Source organism: Leptonychotes weddellii, chromosome 6 (genome assembly GCF_054177405.1).
Source record: "Leptonychotes weddellii isolate Sample4059 chromosome 6, ASM5417740v2, whole genome shotgun sequence".
Lineage (NCBI taxonomy): Eukaryota > Metazoa > Chordata > Mammalia > Carnivora > Phocidae > Leptonychotes > Leptonychotes weddellii.
The window spans coordinates 136,472,416-136,489,411 of NC_138374.1; the positions used below are offsets into that span (position 1 = coordinate 136,472,416).

The 16,996-nt window shown below is 62.8% G+C and overlaps 1 protein-coding gene across 1 annotated transcript in view; it reads left to right on the top strand.

Annotated features, from left to right (window-relative positions):
* Positions 1 to 686: 686 nt before the first annotated feature.
* MEF2D (myocyte enhancer factor 2D) overlaps positions 687 to 16,996 on the top strand; it is a 31,182-nt gene continuing 14,872 nt past the window's right edge. Inside the window, exons 1-2 of the mRNA XM_081823227.1 lie at positions 687 to 1,019; positions 16,348 to 16,639. Of these exons, the coding sequence (XP_081679353.1) occupies positions 16,486 to 16,639 (154 nt within the window). The 5' untranslated portion in view covers positions 687 to 1,019; positions 16,348 to 16,485. The remainder of the gene's footprint in view (positions 1,020 to 16,347; positions 16,640 to 16,996) is intronic.

Here is a 16,996-nt window from a genome sequence, read left to right on the forward strand (position 1 = left end):
CCCCTCGGCTGTAAGTGCTCTGGGGCCGCAGGCACTGGGGATTAGGTCACCCCAGAACTATGAGCTGTCGCTTTAAATTGCTGGGCGTCTGCCGAGCTGGGCCTGGGAGGGGAGGGGCCCGACACAGGTAGAGGAGCGAGCAAGCTCCCCAGGTAACCCCCGGTCGCGAACATGCTCCTCTCCGCGGGGCTTCGGCGCACACCAAGTGGGGGAGACGGAGTTTTGTCGCCATTTAGCGTCTACCCTGAATTTGTCTACTTAGACTGCCACATCCAACTCTCCCGGGGGCTTGGGGGCCAAGGGGGGCGCGTTCGCGTGTGCCAGTGCGCGGCGGCCGCCGAGCCTCCGGGGAGGACCGCGCGGAGCGCACGGGGGCAGCAGCACCGAGGGGCATCTCGCGCGGGCCGTCCCTCCGCGGGCTCCTGGCTTCCCCTCTCCGCGCCGCCGGCCCGGCCCCCCTCCTTTTTCCTCCCCTCCCCTCCCGGCCGGCGGAGGGATCCGCCGCTCCCGGCGCCGCAGCCTAGCCTGGAGGGCGGTGGGTGGGGCGCCCGGCCCGCCCGGCCGGCCGCGGGAGGCGCGAGGCGGGGCCGCGGCCAGGCCCGCCCCCTCAGGCCCCGCCCCGCCGGCGCGGGCTCCTCCCATTGGCCCCCCTGCCTGTCCATCAGCCCCGGGTCCCACCCCTCAAGCTAGGCTGAGCTGTGCCTACGTCGGCCTCGACTCCCGGGGGCTGGAGGAGTTACCTTTGGAGCCCGAAAGGAGGAAGGAAGCAAAATATCAACAACGCCGAGGCGTCTCGGGCGCTCGGCCCCGGTCCCCTCTGCCCGCCGCGCGCCTGCCCGCCCCCGCGCCCACGGCGGGGGCCCAGGCCCCCCGGCGCCGCCCAGGGCCCGCGCGGACGCCGGCCTCATTTGTTATTCCCCCCCGTCCGGAGCTGCGGCTGCCTGGTGTTGAAGATCCCCCGGACCGGGGGCGAGGGCCACCCCTCCCAGCCGTGACACCCCCTTCCCCCAGCGGGGCCGGTGAGTAGGGAAAAATAATGCGCCTGCCGCTTTAAGAGGCCCCCTCCCCCACCCCGTCCTGGGGTTGGGGTGGAGGGTGGTCTGGACCGTCCCTCTGAGGGGTGGGATGGGGTGGCCCCCAGGTGGGAGGAACTCGCGGAGCGGGCTGTTTCCGTGCGGCGTCGGTGGGAGACTACGTGGGGGGCTGCTTGTTTGTGTAGAAGACTCGGCCGGGGACAAGTGCAGGGGGCTCTAATTCTCCTGCGTGTCGGGGTCGGGGTGGGGACCCGCGCTTGGGAGCGCGCCCGTCTGTGGGTGTCGGGGGGTTACGACGGCCTGCGAGTGGTCTGGGAAGGGGCGCCATCCTCAGAGGGGGTGACAGCCGGGAGCGACTGACATTTTAACAGCCGGCCCTCCCTCCCTTTCCCTCCTCGCGCCGCCTGTTCACTCCTCCTTGGCCCGAAATGGTGCAGAAGGGGGCCTGGGAGGGCGGCGGGAGGGTGGGGGCGGGGGGAGCCGCAGCTGTTTGGGAAGCGGGGGAGGGAGGGGGGACGTTGTTCAGATGACACCAGGGTGGTGGGTTGGGGTGTGTGAGTGTGTGTGTGTCCGGGCCCGCGATTGCCGGGTGCCTGTGGACTTAGGACGCCGAGTCACCACGGAGGTGGGCGCGCGACCCTTTCTTGGGACCTCCCACCCCCATTCCGAGACCCCCGCTCTGGTTTGTCAGCAGCCCCAGTTGGAGAAACCCTGGCCAGAAGTTTGCAGCTGTTCGACATCTGGGCAAGAGTTCTCCAGTCCCTCTCTCCACCAATGGCGGGCTGAACTGGTCTGGGAGTGGGGGGTCGAGGGAGTGTTTGGGGGGCTTTTGGGGAGGGAAGGCCAAGGAGACCAGAATGGGTCTTGTATCTCGCCCCCATGGCAGCCCCCTCCTGTCAGGTTTGGGTTGCAGGGTGATGGGAGAAAGGGCCCCTTCTCCTTAGTGGTTCAAGCCGACCTCTGGACAGCCTCTGGAGGTCTCTCCCCATGTGGGGAGGGCTCCTGGGTGTGGGCACTCTTGGAGCCACTGACTAGGTTATCCCAGGTTTGTCCTTCTGAGTGGGAGGCTCTCTGTACCTCCTCTTAAACAGGGCATTGTTGGAGGTTTGGGGGAGGGTACAGTGGGTGGATCCTCTGCTCCCCTTCCCTGTGCCCAGTCCCTTTTTGAGGTCTCATTGTTGGCCTGGTTTCTTTGGTTTGGGGGTGGCCCTCCCCCACCGTTCCCCCATCCCCTCGGTGGGTCTCCTAGGCAATTCAGGGGCCAGCCTGGACTATGGGAAGTTAGCCGTCTGGGGCGGTGACCTTGGGCTGCTCTGGCCTCGAGATAGGAGGGGAGCCCAGGCCAGCTCGAGATTGGGTGTTTTGAAGTTAGGGAGCTGTCCACCTCCCACTCGTCTTCAAACCCCCAACAGGGAAGTCTTGGTAGCCAAGGAGAGCATTGACAAGACACATGTCAGTGTTCACAGATGTCCAGCCCGCCTGTGGCCGCTGGGTCACACCCGCCCCAGGACTTAGCCTGGCTGTCCCAGCTCCCACGGCCTGCCTGGGAATGAATTTCCTTCCTGTGGTTTCCCAGTGTGTTGGGCAGGAGATGGGGGTGGGGTGGGATCCGTGTGAGGGTGGCTGAGGGCCTGTTTACGTGGGGTGATTGGGGAACACTAGAGCTTATGTGTGGCTCTTTCCCGGTTTGCCCTAGGACAGGCATTTAGACCCTTGGGTCTCAGTGGTCCTATTCTCTTTGTCCTATCTCCCCACCCCCCAACATACTCTGCATGTGCTTGTGTACCTGTGTGTGTGTGTGTGTGTGTGTGTGTGTGTGGACATTCGTAAGTGAGGGGTCTCTGGTTTCTCTGGGAAAAGGAAGGGTTTTCACTCACATTCCTCTAGGGACCAGAGAGGTTGAGCTTTTTACCTGAAATCACACAGCAGATCTGTGTCAGGGCTTTAGTCTAAGTGCCAGTCCTTCAGGCATGGCTCCGTAGTAGGGAGAGGCTGTGAGAGGGAAGACACAATCCTTGCTCTTAGAACCGCTGGTCCAAGGGGAGCAGCAGGCCCCAGGCAGAGAGAGCATCCTGACCCTTGTGTTGGGGGATGGGCGCGAGAGGTTGGGCTGGAGCTTCTGTCTCCTGTAGCCACTGCCTGGAACCGAGTGGTGGAGGACTAGGACCCGTGGCTCTGACATACTGCCCGTTGTCCACCGCACTCTGTGCCCGCGCTCCTGGGCTGGAGGGGCCTGGGCGTCCCAGCTCTGCCCCTCTTGGCTCCAGGCTCTTCGCACAGACCGGGAGATAGGGTAGGCTTCCGACTGCTGTTATATAATCTTTCTCCTGCAGGGTGTTCTTTTTTCTCTCTTTCTCTCTCTCTCTCTCTTTCTTTCTTTTTTTAATCTTTGCTGGTCTTTCCTGAGAGGTGTGATGGGGGAGGAAGGTGGAGGGTAAAGTCCCCAGGGGGGTCTGGAGTACCTGTGGTAAGGAGGCTGGGGGAGGCCCTTCAGGGCCCTCCAGGGCCCAGGGAAGATGAGGCCTTAGGTTAGACCCTCACCGATTGCCACCTAGCCTCTCCCACGCTCCTCCTCCGACCCTGCCTTGGGCAGGTCTCTGTTGTGGGCATCCCTAGCCTTTGTGCCCCCAGAGAGGCCTGGCCTTCTGCTCGTCTTGCGAACCTTCTCCCCTGGCCACCTGGGCCACCTGCCCTCCCTGGTAGGCCCCGGGTCCAGAATCTCCATGCTTACCCCCTGGCCTGGTGTGGGTGGGCCCCATGTTGGACACTTTGCCACCCACTGATGTGCCTGTGTGGGAGCAAGCGTGTCCAGGACGAACGGGCGGCTCCAGCATCTTGCTGGTTGTATTTGGAGCCAGGCTTCCGGCGCCTGTGCCCTTCTGGTCCAGAAGGTGGGGGCCTCACTGGAGAAGAGGGGCGGTGGGGGGTGGGCAAGCGAGGCCCGGCCTCGGGTCGGACGTGGGCCTCGAATCCATCATCGGGGGTTGGGGTCTGGGTCATGTGGCACTGTGGAGGGGGGCTCTCCCCCCCCACGGGACCGTGGCTGGGACTCTGGGCTCCCTGCGGCCCCTGGCTTTTTACGGGGAGGGAGGAGGTGACAGGGGCCAGCTCGCCTCAGCATCACTGTAATCGCCGGTGGCTTTTATGAGCAGTCATGGGGCCGGAGTCCAGCCAACCGTCTGTCCTTCTGTCCCAGTTTGGTGACTTACTCATGGTGGGAGGGGGAGGCGTGAGGTGCTAGTAGTTGGTGTGTGGGAAGCTGGACACCTCGCTGTGTTGTGGTTGGTGCCGGCCCGCCTGCCCACCGCTGTAGCGGGGGGACGGAGCTCAGACTTCAGGCAGAACTTACCCGTGGCGCCAGATGAGGGGACAGGGGTGGCTCTCACTCGGCCTAGGAAACGTGGGGATCTCAAAGTGCTTTCTCTCTAGCCATTCTTGGTGGCTCTGCTTTCTGAAAGGCCTCCAGCAGTGGCCTGGTGGGGATGGGGTATTTATTTTCTCTTCTGCCCCCTGCCTGAGGCTGAGGAGAGTTTGTCCTGGAGCCCGCCGAGGGGCGCCGGGTAGGGTCTTGCGCAGAGCGCCGTGCCCAGACGCACCCGGCAGGTCCCCCAGCATTTAGTGGCACGTGTGCATGAAGGTGTGCAAGCACGTACACACGGGCGTGTAGACGCCCACGGAGCAAGCTGCTGCCCTGCGGGGGGCGAGGGCTAGTGGATGGGAACATGATTAAGGGATTGGAGGCTGGGGATGGGTGGGGGACCAGGGGCGAGGAGGCGGAGGCCTGCAAGAACTTGGAAGAGGGAGGGCTGACTGGAGCAGGAGGGATTGAGGTTAGACCACAGATGGGCAGCCCTAGAGCATGGCTTTGCCAGTCGAGGAGCCCTGACTGACTCCCATCACTGCCCCTGCAGCGCCCCCAGGGCCCCTCCCCGTGGCCGTGGCTCGCACCGCCTCGGCCCCCCCCCCCCCCCAGCCCATGGACCACGTGCCCGGGGTAAGTCAGCTCTCCAGGTGGACAGGAGTCGCACTAGCCTGGTGGCCATCAGAGCACCTGGGAGGCTTGGTGGTTTGCGCTAGTCTCTGTCTCCCTCCCCACTCACTCTGATGAGCAAGGCCACCCCGATGTATCAAGGTTGCATCTGAGCCCTCGGGCATTGTGGGGTAGATCCCTGGCCTGGGGGGGTCCCCAAGGCTCGTGGCATCTGATTTTTCCTTTTCCTGAGGCTGTGGCCGCAACCTCCCCTTCCTGGGAGCCTAGCCGTGCTTCTGGCTGGTCCTGGCTGGCGTGGAGACCAGAGGATGTGCTCACTGACTGTGCACAGGACCCTGAGAGCCTTCGCAGGGGTGGGGAGGCCGCTGTGCTGCTGGGCGAGCTCTCTCCCTTCTGCTGTAGGCTGGGAGGGAAGGGGCTTGTCCAGAGCTCGGCCTGCTGCTGGCCACACCCAGGCGGGACCATATTTACTCATTTAAACTCACCCTCCCAGGAGGCTCTGGGCTCTAGGCCTGGTCACTGACCTTGGCTTGGTGCCTCTGGCTGGGTGCTCTGGCCACTCCCCGGGGAGCTGGGCAGACCAGGGAAGTATATAGAAAAAGAGATGTTTTTGCCCTCTGGTCCGGGGACCTTCGCCATGGGCAGTACCCCATTCACTCTTACTTTGGAGACCTGACACTAAAGCTCTTGAGATCCCTGGGGACTGGAGCAAGGAAGCTTCTGTTCGTCGCGCCCTGTGTGCCAGGCTCTGTGCCGGGCACGGGAACGTACGAAGACTCGTTGGTTTCCTGGCATAACTGTTTTTTATAACTGGGGAACTGAGTCAGAGACTTAAGTGATTTGCTTAGGGGGTCATCCACTCCATCCTTTGCCTCCACGTCACGTGATCCAGCTGGAACGGGAAGACCTCACGGCCCCTCTTCCCTGGTTAGGAGGTGTTAGGGGTTTTGTCTGCCGTTAAGGGAAGGGCCCAGGGGAGCAGGAGACCCAGGGAGACCTGGGAGGAGGACGAGGGGGACGAGGACGGGGCGTGGAGGGAAGTGCGAACCCGTAGGAGTCCCTGGCTGAGGGCAGCTGAGGGAGATGTTGCTGTGGTTTCCAGAGAAGGTATCGTACCCCGATGGAGTGCCATGGGAGAAAGCGCCCAGAAAAGGGACCAAGTGACACCTGCCAGTCGCCTGCCAGTCCCCTCTCGAGCTGGCTGAAATGCGCGGCCGCAGGAGCTCAGGCTGGTCTGAAGGCGAGAGGCTGACAGGAGCCTGCCCAGGCCCTGAAGTTTGGGACCGTCCTGGAAGGAATTGCTCGAACTTCCAGGGGGAGGGAGGGAAGCCCCGTCATGCGGTGAGCCCACCTCTGCTCCTCATTGCTGGTGACAGAAAGAGCCGCCTCCCCTGGGAAAGGAAGGAGGGTCCGTGGGGAAAACGTGGGGCCCTCAAGAGCAGGTGCTTGGAAAGTGAGTGCCTCCTTTCTTCTAGACCCCAGCTCCAGCCTGGCCCAGGAGTTGCCGGCTCAGGCAGCCGCCCAGAAGGTGGGGTGGGGGCAGGCAGTGTCCCGGCGGGGACCTGGTGTGTGGGAGCTGCCTGAGCGGGCCCTGCGGGGGGGCCTCCAGGCCAGGGGCTCAGTCTGACGCGGGCATGGGCCGGGGACACTCCCCAGCCAGCTGTCTCCTTGCCTCAGAGCCTTCCCTCCACCTCCACCTCCCCCTGAGTCTTAGCAGATCCCCTGGCTGCTTGCTTCCTTATTCCTCATGATTTCCCCGCCCCACCCCCGCCAGCAAATGCTTGGGGTTGAGGGTTGGGAGAACAAGGAGTAAGAGAGCTCATCCCCAAACCTCGAGAGAAAACATTCAGTGGGGGTGGGTGGGGAGGGGAGTGGTCTCTCTCGTTTCTGGAGTCTTCCTCGTCCAGGCTCTAGTTGGATCAAGCAACATGCAGGCAAGGGGATGGCACAGATGACCTCGGACCTCGAGTTTTGCCCCTTAAAGCATGCGTGTGTTCTGTGACATGAGGGACAGTGGTTGGGGGTGGCCCTGGAGGAAGGGCTGAGCCTGAAAGGGGGGCTTTAGGCCTTCTAGTCACATCTCTCCTTGACCTTTGAGCTCCTTTCCTTCGGCCCCCACAGCTGCTTGCCTCTCTGCCCACTCCCCTCTGCACCCCCCAGGGCAGGCCCGTGGGGCCCGGACTGACCGGGTGGGGACAGGTGTCCTGGCCCAGCTGCTCCCTCTTGTTTCTCCCACCTGTCAGCCCAGGGGGTGAAGGGTGAGGGGCTGGCCAGCAGGGGAGAGTGGGAACCCCTTGGTCCCCTCACCTGCTCCCTGGGGCTCGGTGGGGGTGGGGTGGGGGTCGCTTGTTGTAAAGTGTGGCAGAAGGATTGAGAGTGGACAGTGGGCAGGACTTCGCCACTCAGAGCCAGGATGGTGCCAGATCAGAGAAAGCTGGTTGATAGCCAGGGGTCTTCGCACAGTCCGCTCATGAAAGGGAGGGCTGTGAATTGAATCTGGGGGCAAGGGTTTGTGTAGCTGCGTAGAGGTACCCCCCCACCCGCCTGGGCCCCGTCCATCTGGCTGGGCATCTTAGCCTCACCTGGCACCTTTCCTGAAAGCAGCGAGCTAATCCTGTAAGAGTTGCCTGGCTGGCCGCCTCGGCAGGCCCGCACAGCCGCCCTGCCCGCCCTCCCCTGCCAGGGGCTTAGAGGACTGTCCTTCGAGTCAGGAGGAGACCCAGCCACTGCCCTAAGCGGCCCCTTTAAATCCTCGGTGGCTCCCTGAGGTCATGATGTCTCTAGGAGGATTTGCTTCCTCTGATTGGATTGGCCTCTTTTGGGCCCCGTCTGTGACTGTAGGTGGACACTCACAGCCTGACCCTCCAGCTGCCCTGTCGTCAGGCTGGGTGCTGCCCCGTGGGAGGGCCCGGGCCTCGGGCCTTGTGTCCTCTCTCCTCGCCTTCCTGTTCTGGCAGCCAGGGCCCAGACCCCGCCACCTGCCTCTGCTCTGTGCGTGGGAAGGAAGGGTCCCACCACCGCCCTGGAAGAGCATCTTCGGAGACCGTCTCCTGCCCTGTTGTCCACTTTTTCCTTCTCAGCCTGCTCTTCCTTCGCCCGGGGGCCGGCACTCCATAGTTACCCCGCGCCCTCACTTCCACGGGAAGTCCCTCCCCTGCTCTAACCATCAGCCCACCCGCTTGCCGTGGCAGGCGGCCCAGACACAGCCCTGGTGGCTCACCCAACGGCTCTCAAGCTGACCCGCCCCAAGGCCCCAGCTGCCACTTTCACTTCTGTCTCCTGAGACCCCAGAGGGAAGTTGGGTGGGGAGGTAGAAGGTGACACACTAACCGTCCCAACCGCTTCGGATGGCCAGGGGGCCCCCGGCCACCACTCTCATCTGGATGAGCCGAGGGGAAGGACTGGCTGCAGTGGGAGGGCAGGAAGGCCTTCCCGGGAGAGCGGACCACTAGGCCAGGGCAGGGCTGCCGAGGGCGCTGCTCTGACTGGACAGGCAGACAACACCTCCTTGAGGCGGCCAGGGGACGGGTTGCCTTCCAGTCCCCGTGGGCTGGCGCGTTGTGCCGGGGCCGCCGTGCTCCCTGAGACCTTACCAGCTGTCCCTGCTTGGTTGGGTGACTTATAACAAAGCGAATTTGAGCCCCAGAGACGACTTTGAGGCCAAAAGTGCAGCCCTGGGAAGTCCTCTCTGAGCCTAGCACGTGTCTTGTCTGTTGCACGAGGCCGTCTCCTCTCATTTGGAGGGTTGGAAGTGGATTTTAAAATGAGAATAGAGGTAGAAGTAAAGGACAACCAGCCCGTCCTCCTGCTGCCCCAGTCTGGGCATTAAGAGCTGGGCTCTTTTTCCTGGGAGCCCCCAGGGAGCCCCCACGAATCTCCGATGCTTGCTTCCGTCTCAGGGTCACACCCCCACCCCACTCAGAGGAGGGACAAGAGCGGAGGGCCCCATGGGACCGAGAGCTTAGACAGTACCACGGGGATTCTTTATTGGTTCAGGGATGCTTTCTAGACAAGGTGCCGGGAACTCCATCCTAAGTGCCTAGGTGTGCTGGGTGGGGGTGGCCCAGTTCCTGGAATGGGAAGTTGAGCCTCGTGGAATAAGGTCAGAGACACTATGCAAATCCCCATGCAGATGGTGGTAGTGAGTCATTACGGATCAGTCTGCCGGGTAGAGCATGAAGCAAGGCTCTCAGGCTTCGGTTCCAGAACCAGCCCCACTAATGACCATGACCGTGACCTCGGGGGGCAGTCACTACCCAAGCCCTGGGTCTTATAGGCATTCCAGGTGTGTTTGGGGTTGGGGTGGCTGAATCTCTGCAGCCAGAGCCCTGGTGTGCCCCACCTGGTACCCGCCCTAGCTGACCATGAGCCTCTCTCAACCCTCTGCCATCTGTTACGAGGGTTACTGTTCAGAAAGCACCTTCCGTCTTTATCAGCCCCATCCATCCCTCCTGCCTTCTGGTCCCCACACTGCCCTTCCCCCTAGGCTGGAGGACACTGGACCCAACCAGGCCGTGTCTTCTGTTACCTCCCCGTGGAGGAACCTGCTCCTGACCTCCCTTCCTTTTGGGCCTCTCTAAGGAGCACAGGAACCAAATGTCCTGGCTGGAAGGGCACTCGGCTATCTGCTCCTCTCCAGCCACCCATCGTACTGACCAGTGGGGTAACACCTGGCGGGACAGTGACTTATTCACGGTCACACAGTCATTTAGGACCAGAGCAAGCACCAGAACCCAGACATCCAGAAGCCCTGCCCAAAGATCCTATGCTTCCTTGGGCTGTTTGTTGCCCAACCACACCCACCCCTTTTCTGCTAGGATTCAATCTTCTGTTACCCCAGATTCTTCCTGAGATGAGGCCCGGTGGCTCCAGAAACTTGGGAGGATTTGGGGTGAGGGGTGGTTCCTAGGAGCCGGCCCAGAGGCCGCCAGGGGAAGCCCAGAGCTGCAGTAGGCGGTGCCCGAGCCTGGGGGGTGGGCTGGCTGCCGCCTCTGTCGGGCACTGGACACACTCTGGCCGCTGCAGGAAGGATGGGAGCTAGACTACAGGAAGGACAAGCTGGGGCGGGGAGGCAGTGGAGGAGGCTCAGGAGACAGACCCTCACTGGAGAGGCATCTCCTGGGCAGAGAACAGGATGACCCCATCCCAGGGGATTTGTCCCGACGGGAAGCCTGGGGTGGGGCTCGGGAGAGGTGTCCAGCGGAAGCTGCAGGGAGGGTGCCCAGCGAGCTGGCCACGCGGGGTGCTCCTCTGGCAAGTCCGTTCCTGTCCCTTCAGCCAAGGCTGCAGTGCCTGTCTTCCACTCACCTTCCTGGGGCACCTGGGACCTGAGACCACCCCTGCCCTGGGTCCAGCTTTCCCGGACTGGTCCTCCCCCTCCCCCCAGCCCGCCAGCCCGCCCCCAGGTCCCTGTCGGTGAGTTAAAATTAGCTCAGTGCCCAGGCTAAAAATAGCCCCTGCCCAGCCCTGAGGCTGCTGGGCTGGGGGAGGGGAGTTCCCGAGGGAGGGGAAGATGGTGGGAACCAGGGGTTTGGGAAGGGAGCTTGCCAAACAGAACTTTGAGGGGAGGAGGATGGGGATGGGGACGGGGACGGGGATTGCCTGTGCCTTTGAAAGCAGACACTGGAACTCTGGGTTGAATGAAGTGGCTGCCCTGGGCTGGGGGAGGGGGGTGGAACGGAAGAGGGACAGCAGAGAGGAGCAGGGGAGCAGTGGGGGGAGCAGGCTGGGGGCGTGAGAACTGGGCTGGGCGGGTGGGGGCGAGGGACACTGCCCCCACTTCCGAGGACTTCAGAGATTGCGGAGGAAGGCCCCCTGTGTGAACCCCAGCACCCTCTGCCTGGGCCCCGCGTGTTGGTGTTGGGGTTCGCCTTCCCACCCCATCTTTCAGAGTGCACCTCAGTGTGTCTCTGCTCCCCTCGAAGCCGAGGGGAGAGGCTGCAGGCTGTGAACCCCGGGCTCGGGTGGGGGAGACCCAGAGGGCTCCTGGGCTCCCCCTCTGCCCACTGTGGGGGCCTGCCTGCCCTCAGGAGCCCGCATGCCCTCGCCCTTGGTGGGACCTGCCCTCCCCCGGTCTGTCTCTTGGCTGGACTGCAGGTGTTCGGAGGGCAGGCCTGGCGTCCCACCAGTCGTGCTGCGTGCCCAGCCCAGCGTTGGGGCGCGGTCGGGCTGCCTCTGAGTCTGGGCTCTGGGCCTCGCCCTCTCTGCTCTGGCCCTCTCCTTGTCTGTCCCTGCCTCCGCCCCACACTCGGCCTTCCTCTTGGCCTCTTGGCCTCTCTTTCTCGCCCGTCTGTCTGTCCCCCTCTACCAGCCTCCTCTGTGTCTGCCTCACCCACGCCTCCTCCCTCGTTAGTGAGCAGGCTGCTTGAGGCCGCCTGACTGTGGGGGTGACAGGTGGATTGGCTTGTCACCCCCTCCCCCAGCGCCTGCTGCTTATTTCATGCCCTGCAGCCCAGCCACGGGGAAGGGGCGGAGGAGGGCTGACAGCTGTCTCCGGCGCCTCCTGCCTTCCCCTCCAGTCCCCAGCCTGCGGCCTGGAGCAGCCTGAGAGGAAGGGATGGAGGGCCTGCCTAATGAGGGCTGCCTCTCTCGCCGTGCAGAGAGCGGGGTGGAAGCCCCGTGCTCTGCGGTGGGAGGCTGCTCCCTCAGCCTCTCTGGGCCCCTGCTCAGTTTTGACCTGCACGGGTAGGGCAGCTCTGGAAGCAGATGCCCTCCAGTTCCTGGGCACCGGGAGCCGCTGGGCGCCGGCTGGCAGGTGTGGGTGGGAAGGTGTGGGGGCTGCGGGGAGGTAGGAGAGGAGCTGGGAGACACTCTGGGCTCCCAAGGAAGGGCAGCCCGGCCACAGCTGCAGCTCCAGGAGGCCACCCTGACCGCCGGCCCCGCACTCTCCCCACTGGCCCCAGGCCGCCCTCACAGGAACTGAGATAGCATCATTCTGAAACCCGAGAATGGTTTGAATATTGCTCAGGTACCAAGAGGTGTTAAATTGGGGGAGGCAGGGGCCTGTTTTTTTTCTCCCATGCCCCCTCCAGCCTGAGACCCCCCTTCAGGGTAATTTTGCATAGTGTTTGCACCTCATTTGCATGTAAATACAACCCACAGGTTCCTCTTGGGTCTGGATCCCAGCTTGGACAAATGGCTGTCCACGGGTCGCTCTGGATTTCCCACCATGTCGGGTTCCCTCAGCCCCTCCTCCTTGTCAAGGGTGTTGTCAGATGAGCCTCTCCAGCCCTGTGTCCTCTCTGTTCTCCATTTGCTGAGGCTTCTCTGCCACCACCCTTCCCTAAAGAAGGTGGGTCCAGGGCGCCTGGGTGGCTCAGTTGGTTAAGCGACTGCCTTCGGCTCAGGTCAGGATCCTGGAGTCCCTGGATCGAGTCCCGCATCGGGCTCCCTGCTCGGCGGGGAGTCTGCTTCTCCTTCTGACCCTCCCCCCTCTCATGCTCTCTCTCTCTCATTCTCTCTGTCTCTCAAATAAATAAATAAAATCTTTAAAAAAAAAAAAAAAAGAAGGTGGGTCTGGCCCAGCTGCCCTCCCCCCAGCCCCTCTACTCTCTCGGTCCCCACTCCCTGCCCCCAGGAGGCCCACCCTGCCCAGCTCTGTCCGGCTGGCGCTGCCTTGAGTGGGAGAAGCAGAAGCTGCTGGAGCCTTCCAGGGTCTGCACTTGGTGACACACTTGCCAGCAGCCCAAGGAGTCAGTCATAGCTGTGGCCTGAGGTCAGGCGGAGCCAGAAAGCCATCCTAGCCAACCCCCTGTGTCCATGGCATCTTGCTAAGCCCCTCCAGCCCTGGAGAGACAGCCAAAAGTCAGGTCTGGGAGGGCTTCCTAGAGGAGGAGAGGGCCGGAAAGGAGAAGAGGGACGGGGGCAGGCCAGGCCAGGGGGCAAAGGTGCACGTCTGGAGAACAGATGCCCAGGCCTCTGGCTCTGGGCAGTTGGTTAGGTCATTAGGCAGGGGGCTAATTGAGGAGGTCCAGGTGTTCATTAGGCTCTTCCTAATTGAGTAGGAGGGAAGTGGGACGGGATGGGCCTCCACAGCTTGGACAGGGTCAGCATAAGGTCCTCTGTGCCCACCCAGGCCTCAGCCGCCCTTTTCAAAAGTCAGTGGTGAGTTCCTGTTCTCGCCCCGGGGCTCTCCGACGCTGCAGCTATGTAGAGTGGGTAGAATGGATAGAAGGCGAGAGAGATTGTTGCAGGCTCGGCCTGCTCTGTAGGAGGGCTCCTGGTTCGGTAGGAGGAGGGACTGCCCAAGGCAGGGGCATCTCGTCCTCTGGTAGTGCTAGCACAGAGGTAGGGAGCAGTGGTGGGCAGGGGGCCTGGGAAACGCGGAGTTAGGAAAGCGCTTGGGGGCTACCCTGGCAGAGACTGGGATGGACAGGCGGGTCTCTTTACCCCTGAGTCCCCTCTGGTAAGAGGATGCTGGGGGCGGGGAGAGGGGGTGTCTCTGTGGCTTCCCTGTCTCCTCAGTCCTGATCCCTCTCGCATCCCAGCTCCCCCAGCATGAAGCGGGGGTGGGGGGGTGTAGGAGATCAGCCAGGGAGCCGGTTGCCAGGAGACAGTTGCCTAAGCAACCCCATCCTCTCCATCTCCATGTGCTCTGGGCTGCTCCGTAGAAGACTTTAGAGTCTCACTCTCTGCACCAGGCAGCCCAAGGATGGGGAGGGTTGAGGCCTGGCCTGGAGAGGCAGGCCTGCTTGGAGGGTCGGTGGTGTCCAAACGTCCAAGTTCAGGGGCAGAGGGACAGGATGGGGGTCCTGCAGTGGGACTGACCCGACTTAGGCCACAAGCCCCTTCTTGGAGCAGACATTTCCCGAGCTCCTCCTCACAGGGGGTGGAGTGGTGCAAAGGGCAGATGTGGACCCTGCCCTCGTGAAGCTCCAGCTCCTGGGGAGCCAGGCATTGAGTAGAAGCGCGGAGTCATAGCCAATGTACGGTGGTGGTAAGTGCTAGAAGGGAAAGGACAGGGTGCCCTGAGAACCAAGGGAACAAGGTCGGACTGGAGGAATGACTTTGCAGGGGCCACGAGGGCACAGAGAGGGTTCTCTTTCCCCACTTGGAGGAGGAGACAGAAGTGGCCCAAAGCTGATAGAGGCCACATCTCAGCCAGAATTTGCTTCTGCACAAAAGGCGGCGAGAGGGAGCTAGGAAACTGGGTGATGGAGGGAAGGCGGATGCTCTGCACGGGCGTGCGGCAGTGGAAGGCTTCACACAAGGCCAGGCTAGACAGACTCCGTGAAAACGCCGTCTTCGGAGCCCCCTTGTCCTCTGCGTGCCCTCTCCACCCTCCCTGGGAGCCCAGACCACCACGGCTCTGAAAAACACAGCTTTGGGGTTGCACTGGGAAGCGGGGGGCTGAAGTCCTCAGGCTGGGGCCTTCCACGTGGGGCTTTGGCAGAGATAGGGTTTAGGCAGGAATGGGGTGGCTGCTGGACCACTCGGGGCTGCCTGGGCTGTGTTGGTGTTGTCCCAGGGGTGTGTGAGGGGGGACAGTAGGAGGCCCAGGGCCCATGGAGCACCTTGAGGACAAGGAAGAAAGGAAGAGGTTCTGGGACCCCTCTCTGGGGGGAGGGGGTGGAGGATCCCTATAGTTGTCAGGGAGCAGCATTGTTTCCTGAAGATCTCAGGAGAGAGCAGAAACTCTCTTCCCGGCTGGGCGAGGGAGAGGCTGAGGGACAAGCCCTGGTGACGGGGCAGGGTGGGAAGGGGTATTCCTGGCTCCTCCCAAGTCCACAGATTCCCTGCTTCCCCTCTGCCCTGCTCCCTGTGGCCGAGAGGCCAAGGTTGAACTTTGGCATCTACTGTGGTACCTTGGGGGCCGTGGTTGAGCGGGGCTGGAAAGGCTCCAGGAAAACTGAGCAGCCCCTGGAAGTGGGGGCTGGGGAGGGGGTTCCAAATGATAGATGTGCCTGTTCCCTCTCCCCAGTGGGGGGCAGTGAGAGCCCACCTCCCTGTACTCTGCGGCAGGGTCTCTGCCTGGACCTCTGTGGATGGGGGTGTCTCGAGGCGCGGGCTGGATTCCGTGAACAAGGCTCTTCCTGGGACCCAGAGTGGCTTTAGAAAGCCTGGCCCCCTGCTCGCTGTCCCCCTCCCCTTCTCCTGGAAGGCTCCACCTCTGATTCTCCTGGATTCACAGAGCCCAAGGGGCCCTGGGGTCACCGTGTGCCTCCATCCCACCCCGGGCCCTGCCAGTCCGCGAGGGCTCACCCAGCCTGTTTGGGCACTGCCCACAGTTGAGCGCGGGCATTTCCTGGGTCAGGCTGGGCTTCCGACCCCACACGCCCTCCCATCCTGGACTCGTGTGGTGCGGGGGCTCTGGCGCCCGTCCTGGTTGCGAAGCCTGGCCCGTTTATAGGTGCATGAGGTGGGGAGGCCTCTGCCTGGCGCCTGCCTCCGCCCAGCTGCCGGAAACTTCCTCGGTGCACGCCAGTGGCTCAGTACGTGCTCCGGGCTTCAAGGTGAACCAGGCTGGGAAGGGCTGCCCAGCCTGAGCTCGGGTCCTGCACGGGCGCGTCCCCCGAGCGGGAGTTGGCCGACCGTGACCTCGGGGCCGGCTGTTACAGATCTGGTTGTAGCGGAGCTCCGCCAGCCTTCCGTGTTTACGTGCTGTCGGCAGCAGCCGTCGAGGAGTTGTCCAGAGCGAATGGCCCGCAAGGCCCGAAGTAGTCATCGACTCCCTTACTGAAAAAGTTCGCAGACTCTGCTCTGCAAGGGTGGTGTGTTTATTTATTTATTTTAAGCAGCGGAACCGTCTCTTCAAACAAAACTTTGAGGTGGAGGCCCACCGAGTGAAATGGGTGTGGAGCAGCCCTGGGGGGCGAGGGAGAGCTCTGGGCCCCCAGGCTCTAGCCTTCCCTGTGTTCCTGAGCCCCGGCCACCAGAGCACGCCCCTCCTGGCACCAGGTACCCCGTGGAAACCGTGTGCGGCCTTGGTGGGTGCTCTTTGCACCGGGCGCCAGGACCGAAAGTTCCATCCTAGGCCAGAGGGGCAGCTGGCAGACCCAGATGTCTCTACTCCAGGCAGATTCTGGGGAGAGGAAAGGGCCTGGGGCGTTCTCCAGGACCGAGACCCTTGGAAGCCAGCTCTGCGTGATCTAGAACCCGAGAGCAGCAGAGTTGGTGCGGAAAGAGCCTGGACCAGGGCCTGGGCCCTGGGTGTCAGTGCCCACTTGTGCCTGGCCGTGGCATGCCGTTGCCTCAGGGCACCCCCATCTCCTCATCTTGAGGATGGGGTGGACACCTTCAGCCTGCCCCAGGGGTGCTGTGAGCCTGGCCTGTGTGCTGGTGGTCACCGGGGCTGACAGTCCTCTCATGACCCCCCTTTCCCAGGACGCTGTGCAGAAGGTGTCCTGCAGACCATGAACTGAGCCCTGGTTCCAGGCCGTTCATGAGCACAGTGTGAGGCGTGCCGAGACCTGCCACCCAGCAATCCCCTCCCCTCCCTAGCACTGAGGATCCCCAGAGAAGATGGGGAGGAAAAAGATTCAGATCCAGCGAATCACTGATGAGCGGAACCGACAGGTGAGGAGGTCTTGGAGCCACGTAGAGTGGGTGAGGGCAGGGAGCTGGCCTCTGCCTCCACTCCTTCCTGCCAGTCCAAGAGGGCTTCCTGGAGGAGGGGGCCTCTAAAGGCTATTATGGAAGGGGAAGGGCTGAGTTGGGAAGAGAGGAACCCCCACCTCCCTGCAGCTCTTGGAGCCCTGTACCCCAGAACTCTAAGGCTTATCTGCTGCTGTAAGAAGGTGCATCTGTGTGTCCCCCACCCCCAACCCCCATCCACTTCCCACCCAGGAACCATACATAAGCCTCAGGCCATGCCTGGGCATGCCCTGTTCCCCAAGATGGATTCTCCCCCTCATTCTCCCCCAGGGGAGGATCCAGGAAGCCCTTCTGTTTTCCTTCCCGACCCCTTCACAGCCCCTGGCACAGAGGTGTGGAATTCTGTCCATCCATCCTCTCCCTTCAGTGAGGCCGCTCT